We start from the raw sequence: 11,566 nt of genomic DNA, 5'->3' as shown, positions 1-11,566 counted from the left end.
GGGTGGAAAATAGGCAGGGGTGGGGTTTAGGGTGGGGCGGGACCTAGGTGGGTGGGGGGTGACGTTTGAGCGTGGGGTGGGGCCTCTGCTTAGGGTGGAAGGGGGGAGGCAGCACGTGGAAAGGAGGGCGTCTGGAGTGTGGAGCTAAGGAGTTTGGAGGTAGGGCCCTGAGTGGGGGTGTGTGGGTGGGGTTTAGACCCAGTGCATTGGGGCAGGTCTCAGAGGGGGTCTTTGAGTGTAGGGGTGTGGCTTGGGCTCTGCACAGCAGGAGGGAGGCTGGGAGGGCAGAGGATCAGGCTGGGCTTCTGGGGGCCCGAGTGGGCAGGGGAGACCTGGCCACGCTCCCTTTTGATCCTTTGCCCTCCCAACGGTCCACCAATTTCCCCTTTCGGGTGTGGGATCCCTTCCCCTCCCCCAGGCGCCCCTTAGGGGAGCCAATCCCGTCCCACCTCTGCTTCTCCTTCCCCCTCACTCCCCCCACTTCCTACCGGTCGTTGAGGGTTCCTCCCGTCCCCTTAGGTGTCCATGGGTCCCCACCGGTGCCTGGTAGGTGCCCTAGTTGTGTGGAGACGCAAATTCCGCGTCCTCCTAGTACGCCATCTTGACTCCGTCCCCGGTATTCCACGTTTTTAAGAAGTGACTTCAGCCAACTTAAAGGGTGGTGAGAATCCTGAGGATACCCCAGACCAGGTTGATATTGCTGGAGAGTTAACACCCTGAAACACTTGAGGGCTTTAGGAACGTGGGGACAGCTGACTGCTGAGTGAGTGGGGTGGCTGAGAGGCTGATTTCCCGACCATTAGCCACGCCCAGTTCCGAGCTCCACGCGGCTCGATGGGGCTTAAACCCAGGCTGTGACTGGACTCGGTGACCACTGCCGTGTGGGCGCAAGAGAAGCCCTCCCGTGGGCCGGGCAGCTCAGCCCGTTCTGTGCCTCTGGAGGTGACAGACGTGAAGACCCCAGAATCTGAGCAGCGAGGGGGCTGCACAGACACGGTGTCTCCTGTGCGTCTCCCTGCAGTTTGAGTTCATGATCGAGTCCATCCTCTATGCCCGGGACGCGTGGCTGAAGGAGGACGGGGTCATCTGGCCGACCACGGCCGCGCTGCACCTGGTGCCCTGCAGCGCCGACAGGGACTACCGCAGCAAGGTGCTCTTCTGGGACAACGCCTACGAGTTCGACCTCAGTGCCCTCAAGTGAGTGTCACCGGGCGCTCCCGGGCTGCGGGAGCATGCGGGGCGGGCTGCAGGTCTCAGAGCTGCCACCGTGCTGAGCTGTTTGCTCACGTGACTAAGAAGTTTGCACGTTGCCTTACAGGGCTTTAAACCAACAGATGTGATGGGAAATTGAAGTGTCCCATTTATAAGACCCCAAATATAATGGGAAAAATAAAGTCATGTTTATAAATGCGTGGGCTGTTAAAACAAATGGATGTTCCCACTAAGAGCCGTAACTTTTTAACAGGAGTCAGAAAATGTGTTAGTGAAGGCATCGCTGGCATTTGGCAAAGAAAGCGGTGCTCCACAAAAGTTCATTTCCTCGTGTGTAACATACATCAGGCTTGTGGTAGAGCTTCAGGTTTTAACATAAAACAGTCTTCTCTCAAGGCCTTCATGGTTGTCACATCGCCTCCTCTGAGAAGGATAGTGACACGTGTCGGCTGCGTCCCCTCTGAGGTGCCATGGGACGTGGGCAGGAGAGACCCAGCAGCAGCCCTGGAATTAGGGAAGGGCCCCTTTGTCAGAGGCAGAAAGAAGCTTCTGTTCAATGAGCCTGGACACCTGCTAAGTGTCCAGCTGGGGAGTTGGCAGCAAGATGGGGGCCTCTGGGCCTTTTTGTTTTTTGTTTAAAAACTCAAAAAAAGAAAATGTATCAACATAAAGGTATGGAATCTTCCCTAGTCAATGTACTCTCAACCCAGATCCCAAAGGGGATGGAGAGGAAGGGTCTCCAACAGAGTCGTTCCGTGGTTCATGTAGGACTAATGTGTGGGAAGGGCTGGGAAGGTTTGAAAAGAGCAGGGGGTGGGGGTGGGGTGTGGTTTCTTATGCTGCCCGAATTAACGCTCCGTAATGAAAGCGACAAGGAAAGACGGAGGAAGCTCTGAACACGGTCTGTGGTGTCCGGAAAAGGCGTACCGTGAACTGGAGGGTGGGGGGATAATGTGCTGAGGCCCACGTTATCCGGGACACTGGTTGGCCCCTTGGAGGAGATGTCTGTTCTCCTCTCACACCATTCGTTAACATTTAATTTCCCGTGGATTCCGTGTTTTCTGGGTGTGTGCTGAGACCCCGCGAGTAGGACACTGAGGGTCCCTGGAGGGCTGGCCGTCTCAGCCCTGCCTCTCGCCCGGTGAGTTAGAATTCCTGCTGACGCAGAGGAGGCGTGATAGCCTGAGATGTGGGTAAATGATATTGAGCAAAATTGCTTTGACTTTTCCCCAGATCTTTAGCAATTAAGGAGTTTTTTTCGAAGCCCAAGTATAACCACATTTTGAAACCAGAAGACTGTCTCTCTGAGCCATGCACCATATTACAGCTGGACATGAGAACCGTGCAGATCGCCGACCTCGAGGTGAGAAGAGGTGACCCTTCCTTCCTGTTCAAATAAACAAGTTAAACTTGTTGCTATTGATTTTCCCAGTCTTTTTTTTTTCCTATTCTGATTTTGTTTTTTTGTATTTTTAGGTTATTTTCTTCATAGTTACCCTCTTTAACGTCTTCAGTTACTTTTAGATTTATGTGTAATATTCTCAGCATCTTCAGATTCAAATAAATTATATGTTTCATCATGGAATTTGAATTAAATTTTTTTTCTAAGGTTTTTTAACTCCCGTTGATGATAAAATTCTTAAAATTCTTTTACTTACCCTCTGTGGCCACGAGGTGGCGTATGTGGGCTCCGGACGACCCCATTATAAGGGCTGCTCTGAGGTGGAGGAAGCCCCTTCTGGAGCTTAGATGGGCAAAACCACGTGCAAACTGAACTTTTGAGGCTTTAGTTAGTTTGGGGATTGTAGAGACTCAGTCTGGAGCTTTATATTTGTACAAAGAATTGAGAAGAGGAAGTATTCCACCTGAATCTGGGGACAGAAAATTAGGCAAATGAGACCCAAATTGCTCAAAACCTTTTCTGATTATCTGCAGCCTTTGAGTTCAGGATGCAGGTTTTAACATTTACTTTCCCTAGGAGGAGATATGGTTTTTGATGTGTTCAGCTAAACTAGCAAGTTACAGATTTGTGGCATAACTACTGCAATAGACGGCGTGGCTGCCTGGGGCAGTGCTGTGGGATCCGGGATGGAGCCCCATGGAGGTGGGAGCTGCTTCCCGGTCCCCAGCGCCCTTTTCTGACTCATTTGCTTGAACACAGATGATGAAAGGTGAGCTTCACTTTGACATCAAGAAGGCAGGCACCCTCCACGGATTCACAGCCTGGTTCAGTGTCCAGTTCCAGAACCTGGAGGAGGATGAGCCACAGCTGGTGCTGAGCACGGGCCCGCTGCACCCGTGAGTGTGCCCCTCCTTCTCCTGGGGCAGCACACAAAGCCTGGCAGAGCCACGAGTTTCAAGATCTAGTAATATCGGGAGTGGGCCTAAATCTCTCCAGACGCGGTTGAGCCCTGGCCCAGGGGCGGGAGGGCTGGCGATGAGTCCGGGTTGCCTCCCCCCGGCATCGGGCTTCCTCGGGGCCGGGGTCAGGGGTCCCCGACACCCTGGATGGTCAGGCTTCTCTCCGTGGCCCCAAACGCTGCTGCAGCTCTTCACCATCTGACACAGAAACAGCCCACAGGGTTCCAGGGGCTTTTACTCCGACTTCTGGGGAAGGCAGATGTTTCCTGAGATGTATCTTCTAAGCAGTAAGGTTTCGGGGCTGCACGCTTGCTCCTGTACATGGGGAAGCGCACCTTGTCTGTCGTGCTGCCGGACACAGTGGCCCCTCGGTGGGGGGGCGCCACCTTCATTCGGGGACTTCCGCTGCCCCTTTCAGGGATGGCCCCAATGCTCCCCTGCACCGTGTGATCGGCAGAAGTGAGCAAGGCCCAGGGAGGGGTGCAGACGCCCGAGTCAGATGCCCCGCGGTCTTGGGGCCCAGGGGTCTTCAGCGTCCTTTGTGGAAGTCGAGCAGGAGAGCGAGCTGCCTGGCCAGAGCCTCCTTCCAGGGCCCGCAGGAGAGGGGCCTCAGAGGCCCCCACGAACCGTGTGTGCCTGGCGTTTCCCACCTGAGCGTCTGCGTGGGGTCATCCACACACAGGTGGCATGGGGGCGGGATGGGGGGCAGGGCGTGGGCCAGGGAGGGAGACCCCCACCACGGTGGCTGAGGGGGTGGCCCAGCGTCAGGGAAGATGTGACACGAGGGGGAGACGCAGCAGAACCTCACTGTGGGGTGTGACCTGGGTCCATTCAGGTGCTTGGGCGTGAGAGCCACAGGACTTACAGAATCTGGGGTGTCACTGCTCCCCCAAATGCTGCACTTGTTTGCTCACACTCAGCTGAACCTTCACAGGAATTATGACTTTTTTTGGACACGATTTCAGCAGCGTGTATCTCGCTTTAACTGCAGAAACTAGAACCGTGGGCGTCAGCAGTTCAGAGAAGGTGGCTTTGGGTGGGCACTGCTGTGCCAGCTCGTGGAGGCTGGGTTGACCCCACGAGGGGCTGGGGACAGGCGGCCCCTGGGGACCTGGGTCTGGCCACGTGCCCCTGCGGCCTGGCCTCCTTGGCACGAGGGAGTCTGTGCAGCGTCCAGGAGGCCCCCCGGGTTGTGGGTCCACGCGGGTCCCATGAAGCCGTCTGATCACAGGGTGGGGGCATGGCAGTCCCGATGGGCTCCCTGAGGGGTGACACCACACCCCTGTCTTGCAGCACCACCCACTGGAAGCAGGTGCTGTTCATGATGGACGAGCCCGTGTCCGTCCTCGCGGGAGACGTGGTCACAGGCTCAGTGGTGTTGCAGAGAAACCCCGTGTGGAGACGGCACATGTCTGTCACTCTGAGCTGGTCCGTCACTTCTAGACAAGACCCCGGGTCTCAGAAAGTAAGATATTTAGCTGTGGAGTCACGGGCTGTGGTGCCGGTCCGGGCAGCTGGTGGGTCTGTGGCGGTTGCAGTGGCAGATGCCTATTCCCACCCAGCGGACCCCGTGGCCAGAGCTGGGGCCGAGGGCCGGGCCATGGTGCAGCCTCGCTCCCCCCGCGTGCCTTGCCGTGGGCAGTGTGGACGTGCGGTGGAGTCGTGTTGTGGCCGTGGCAGCAGTTAGAGGGCTGAAGTGAGCATGCGGCCAGGTGGGGCCTTGGGGCTCACGGCTCACAGAGCCCACGGGAAATCCTCCTCTTCAGACTTAGGGTTAATGCAGGAGAGGGAAGAAAATAATCAAATGGTTTCCCTTTATTTTGTAGTACCTGTTTTGCGCTTTGCTTTATGCTGATTTATGTTAAAAAAGTTTAAATGTTTGTTGTTGAAAGTCTGCACCTGAATACCAGACTCTTGTCCACTATTAAATTATTATTAGTAAATACTGTGTGTTAATCAAACTGAAATGATTTATCATCTGATTGGTTTGTTTTCTTTGTCTTTCTCAGGTTGGAGAGAAAGTCTTTCCCATCTGGAGATGACAGGTGCAGCTCTGTGCGGGATGCAGCGTTGTGGAGGGACAGACGTGACTCAGTGGCGTCGGCCCTGGACGGGAACACGTGTCCTGTGGAAGCCGTGGACTTGCACCAGGCTGGGGTGGTAAAACCCTCACCCGAGGGCGCGGGGCCGCGGGCCCTCCCCAGATGTGCCCGTGCTCCTCGGGGTCCACGCTCGCCATTGTCACTGTCCTGCCTGTCCTTAGAACTGGGCTGTGTTTCCAGGTGTCCACCTGTGGGTAGTTGATGGCCCAGTGTCCCTCAGCCAGGTCTAGTTCTAAGCTCATGGGACACTCTCGTCAACCCTGTGCTCCTGTGAAGGTGGCTGTTCGTGCGTCGTGTGTGCGTGTCCTTCCCGCCCTCTGCTCACCCACTCAGCTCGCGGGATGTGGGGTCACACAGAGCCTCGTGGGAGCCTGAGGTGCGATGCATGCGATGGGGCTCTGCATGGAGTAGTCCACTTGTAGAGACGTCTTCCAGATAAATTATGTGTCGGCACATAGTACATGCTCAATAAATATTTTTTAATAAATGAATGTTGGTGTATATCCTGGTTCTGTGCACATACATTATTTTGCAAAAGCATGGATCATACTGTGTGCATTGCTCTGTAACCTTTCTCATCTAATATTATGAAGAAACTTTCATGCCAGTAGGTACATGTCTGCATTTTTTGGTGTGTGTGGTTTTGATTTTTAGTTAACTTTTTATTGAAATATAGATTATATACACCAAACCGCGTAAGTCATGAGTATACAGATGGATGAAGTTTCACAAAGTGGCACACGTGTAACCAGTGTTCAGGCCCAGACCCTCCAACACGCTGGAGGCCCCAAGTGCCCCTCCCACTCAGAACCACCCCCAAGGCTGATACCTGGCTTCTATGACCAGAGAAGACTTGAGCCTGGTTTCAAACATTGTGTGAATGGGCTTGTACACTGTGAATTTGCTGTAGACTGAAGGTTTGTGACCTCTCAAAATTTATGTGTTGAAAACTAATCCCTAATATGGTGGTGTTAGGAGACGGGGCCTTTGGGAGGTAATGAGGTCATGAGGGTGGAGACCCAAGGATGGGATTAGTGTCCTTATAAAAGAGGCCCCAGAGAGCACCCTGGTCCCCTTCCTCCATGTGAGGACACAGCAGGAAGACTGAACCAGGAAGGGGGCCTCACCAGACACTGAATCTGCTGGTGTTTGACCTTGGACTTCTCAGCCTCCAGAGCTCTGAGACAGATGTTTCTGTTGTTTATAAGACACCCAGCCTATGATACTCTGTTACAGCAGCTCAAACACAGGCCTCAGCATGTGAATTTTGGAGGGACACAGACCATAGCATTCTGCCCCCGGGTCCCCCAAATTCATGTCCTCACCTGCAAATACATTCATTTCCATCCCAACAGCCCTAAAGTCTTGACTCAATCCAGCACCAGCTCCGAAGTCCAAAGTCTCCTCTAAATCTTATCGAAACCCGATATATGTGAGACTTGAGGTAGGATTCATCCAGAGGTGACTCATGGAACCACATGAGTTTGTGCTTCTAAAACATAGTGACAGAACAGGCACAGGACAGACACTCCCACTCTGAAAGGGGAACTTGGAAGGAATAAAAGGGTGGTGAGTCCCAGGCATGTCCAAAACCTAGCAAGGCAAGTTCCATCAATATTTAGGTCTGGACAATAATCCTCTTTGGTTTGATGCTCTTCCCTCCAAGCCCACTGGGTGGCAGTGACCCTTCCACTTGGGCCACCCAAGGAGCTCTCTGTGAGGGCCCCACTCTTGAGGCCCTGGGCTGGGTCATCCTGGTGCCCTGAAACCGAAGAGGCACCGCCCCCGGCCCTGCCCTGTGAGGAGGAAGCAGCCTCACCTCCTGGGCCCGTGGGGTCAGTCTTCCCTTTCCTTGAAGGATAATCGTGTTCGCAGTTGAACAGCCCTGTGCTGTCGAATCCAATGCTCGGTGCCTTTTTTTGCTCCTCCTGCTTTAATATTTGTTCTTTGTCTTTGATTTCAGCAGTTTTATTACATTGTCATGGAGCTTCTTGAATCTGTGGGTTGATATTGTTTGTTAGTCTTAGAAAATTCTGGGTCATTCTTGCTGTACATGTTGTTTCTGCCCTACTTTCTCTCTTCTGTGTATTAGGTTCCTTTACACATTTGTTGGAAACTACTCACTGTGCCCCACGTGACTCACAGGCATCCTGGCGACTTTCTACTGACCTGCTGTCCAGCTCACTCACCCATCCTGTCTTTCACTGTGTTGGATCTTGAGCTCCTGGGCCCTTCCCTGGTGTCAGCCATGGGGGGAGTGTGGGTCCTTCTCCAGCATCCGGGAGAGCCAAGTAGATGGTCCAGACGGGCCGTCACCCTAGGGGGACATCCAGACCTGAGCGAGCAGGCAGGACTCCTCTTGGGGCTGCTGAGTAGGAGGCACCTTTGGATATTCTCTCATATTTTATCAGAGAATAAAAAATGAGAGAATATTCTCCACTTGTTTTATTGAACCAATATAAATGTACCAAAAGTATACAACAACATTGTGGAAAAAATAATTATAGGTGAATACCAGCAAGTTAAAATCAGTGATATGTAAAAAGAAAATATCATCAACAGGTATATTTGAATTCCAGGACTAGAAGACTGAATCAACATTTAAATATAAACTACTCAAATGCAGTGGGGAAGTAAATTGCCCACATGAGCAGGAAAGGAGTAAAAATCATGTAATTTTAAAAAATGTAAAAATGATAAAATTCGAAACACATTCATAATAAAAAATTATTAGCAAAGTAGGAATAGAAGAGAGATTTCTTAATCTGATAAAATTCAGAGGAATCCTGCAGCAGACATAGTTTTCACAGGGGTTCATTAAACTTTAACTATATTTTTCTATTACCTTTTGAATAGAGCCCAGAGGCAGAATAAAAAAAAAAACACACATACTTTTCAATACTGTGTCTTTTCTTTCAAAACACTTTTATGGCAATGTATCCTTCTATTGAGAGGAAGGCTGGGTGGTGACCATGCCATCACTATTAATTCCCTTTTATTAGAGAGCATTCTCATCTTGGCAAGGGAGGAGTTGAGGCAGGAAATTCTACTGGCATTTTTCAGCATCACCAAAGGACACATGGCTGGGTAGCAAGAGGACAGAAATCCAATGATGTTCTCTAGCAACATGTTACTTTCAGATTTTAAGAACAAGTAAGTGGTAAGGCAGCCAACAAAAGAAGACAAAGCAGCTTACGAGCAGAGTGGTGTTGGTGGCTTTGGTTTCAGGAGATGGCCTGGGAGAAAGGTTGTTGCCATGAAGATTCTGAATTGTCTTGTGGTGATTGTAGAGGAGCATCACCATGCAGCCACTGGTCCAGACGGTGAGGTTGATGCAGAGGAAAACCCGGATGAGCATGGCACTCTGAAATACTGCTGACTCCCTGTAATCCCCTCGCTTTGTTTTACAGTAAACCGGAGAATAGCCGGGTTGAGCAGCTGAGGCATTGGTGACGGTCTCATTGTTTGTGATGATCCAGATGCAGATGAGCATGTTGATGACCCAGAAAAAGAGGAATGAAGGCAAAACGCATGTGGAGGTTTGGGGTTTGAGCCACACCCACTTAGAGTTTCCGGGGCTAATTTTGATGGCCTGAAAAGTGTTCAAGATAGAAATTGTGCAGAGAGAAATGCCTTGAGTCATGCTAGGAATGTACAACAATGATTTACAGCCAATATCACCCATTATAGGCCAGATTCCAAAAGATGACATTGCATCTTGAATGCCCCTGAACATAATGGTCATGATATTAGCTAGGGTTATGTGCATGAGAATCGTATCTGTGGGCTTCTTCTGGTGTGGATGAATTTTTTAAATGCACATGTATGATATTAATACGAACAGGTTTCCCAGATTCCAAGTGCCAACTTGAGAGATGAAGAAAATTTGCAAAATGGTAACAGTTGAATATCTAATTCTTAGAAATTTTATACAACAGTCTAAAGAGGACCACACCTCTGTTATACAAATAAAAATTGGCAATAGTTGAGCCCCAGGAAGAAAATATCAATGTAATGATTCTGTCTCATAGGAAGAGATTTCTCAGCTACTCAGAATTCCAACCATGAGTCGTGTTTCAGGAGTCTGAAAGCAAGGAACTGATAAGGTCTCTACAGTAAAGAATCCAGGGCTCAGAGGAGGTGAGCTTCCTGTTTTATCCCTATGAATTTAGGCTTTCTCTTGGGAAATTCTAGGCCTTTCCCAAAGGTCAAATTTGCAATTGGCAATTGACAATTTTTCTCCTAAACATTAGAGTTAATTTCAACTATACTCTTGTATTTTTAAGTAGTCTGGCTAAAATATCCCTGAGAGCCATTACCTATTGATTTTTTAGGACAATTTTTGTGTTTTTTAAAAATTTACTTCAGTATCTGATTTATTAGATTCATGGAATATTAAGGATAGAATTGATGGTTGCTATTGTGATAAAGTTACTTGATGAGCTTATTTATGTAGATTGTTTTGAATTTGTGTATCTAAAATCTTTCTCATCAACAATATTCTTCTCATTCAATAAAATAGTGAGTTCTCTCTTATTGGCACTTATCTTTCATTTGGCTGTGCAGCATCACCCAAGTGTTTCTATTCCAATCGAATGTTTTTCAGAGCAAAGCTACTTAAAGAACTTTTCTAACATACAAGGACCTAGCCTACTTCTTTAGCTATAATACTTCCTTTAACACCCTTTCCCATTTTCTTCACTATAATTTTTACCATCTAGGAATATAATCTTATATTAATGAAGGATCTAGTATGTAAGACATTCGATATCACAGATCTCATTTTCCTCACTTGGTTATATAAACTTTGCATTGTTATCTTTATTTTGCAGGTAATGCAACTGAATTTCAAGAAACAAACACCTGTGTCTACATTAACTGTGTGTGTGGTTGCTGGTATTGTTACTTGAGCCCAGATTCATCTAATTTCAAATCTTCACTGATGAGCTGGGAGATATCAATATTCAATGTTCAATCAATGTTCAATGCTTGCTTCACAATATCTTTGTGATGTTTGATTGCTGTTTTTAATGAAAAACTCTGTTATCACTGCTTCGATTGCATGACATTTTCCTATAGCTATTTAAAAAAAGTTCCAAAGACTTTTGCTAGCATTGTATGCATACAGTTCCATTTCTGCCCTAACATTTAATTATGTAGGGCTCCAACCTCACTTTTACTTTACTGTGATGCATTCTTCCCTCCACCCTCCTATTAGTCTATGACCCAAACACTACTTGTAGTTGATCTATAACCCAGACCACTCTCTTGAGTTCCAGAATAACAGACAGTGGCCACAAAGGTCTTCCCAATCTCTCCTGCCTATGTTCTTCCTCTCCTAATATTCTTTTCTTGATCAGTAAAATTGATTGAGTTGCAGAAAATTCTATTATTGGACAGTAACCAGGTCAACACATGGACGGTAGAGGTATCATGTGCACCTAAAACTCTGAGGGATCCATTCCACTCAGATTAAAGGAGCTGTGGTCCCAAGAGGATGAGTAACATATTATTGTTTTTTTTCTGTATCTTCTTACCACTTGTCCCAGATGCACATGCAGTCACAGGAAAGGTGCAGAAGGGCAGGTAAATCAAGTCCTAGCATTCTGGCTGGAGTGCCAAAGAAGAGAGCTCTAGGGACCCAGAAAGTACTGAGGGCATCCAGAAAGGGAGGATCTCAGAAAAGGAATGTTACAAGCTTGTTGCTGAACTCCCGGCTTGCCCTCAAGCTGTGCGTGCGTGAATGTGACCTTAGGAGTGTACCACAGACTCTGAGAATAACTACAGGATAGACCTCTACCTAGGTGTCAGAGTGGCCACTGGGTGACACACATGTGACAAATCCAAAGAGTCAAGCCTTTGAAAACATAACTGACATTGAAAGCAGAATC

The 11,566-nt window shown here is 49.1% G+C and overlaps 1 protein-coding gene across 3 annotated transcripts in view; it reads left to right on the top strand.

Annotated features, from left to right (window-relative positions):
- The window catches only part of PRMT2 (protein arginine methyltransferase 2), a 38,518-nt gene extending 32,352 nt beyond the window's left edge, over positions 1–6,166 (top strand). Inside the window, exons 7-11 of one of the 3 annotated variants that reach the window (XM_024748064.1) lie at positions 1,022–1,197; positions 2,446–2,575; positions 3,374–3,510; positions 4,867–5,038; positions 5,583–6,166. In XM_024748064.1, coding sequence (XP_024603832.1) covers positions 1,022–1,197; positions 2,446–2,575; positions 3,374–3,510; positions 4,867–5,038; positions 5,583–5,615 — 648 coding nt within the window. In that variant the 3' untranslated portion in view covers positions 5,616–6,166. Of the gene's footprint in view, positions 1–1,021; positions 1,198–2,445; positions 2,576–2,688; positions 2,774–3,373; positions 3,511–4,866; positions 5,039–5,582 lie in introns of those variants that run through there. The other 2 variants (XM_024748063.1, XM_024748065.1) reach the window with 2 other exon arrangements.
- Positions 6,167–11,566: the final 5,400 nt, after the last annotated feature.

The sequence above is a fragment of the Neophocaena asiaeorientalis genome, unplaced genomic scaffold (assembly GCF_003031525.2).
Source record: "Neophocaena asiaeorientalis asiaeorientalis breed wild unplaced genomic scaffold, Neophocaena_asiaeorientalis_V1.1 scaffold984, whole genome shotgun sequence".
In the NCBI taxonomy this organism is placed as follows: Eukaryota; Metazoa; Chordata; class Mammalia; order Artiodactyla; family Phocoenidae; genus Neophocaena; species Neophocaena asiaeorientalis.
The sequence above is the reverse complement of the archived record's forward strand: the minus strand, read 5'-3'. Positions and strand labels throughout refer to the sequence as shown.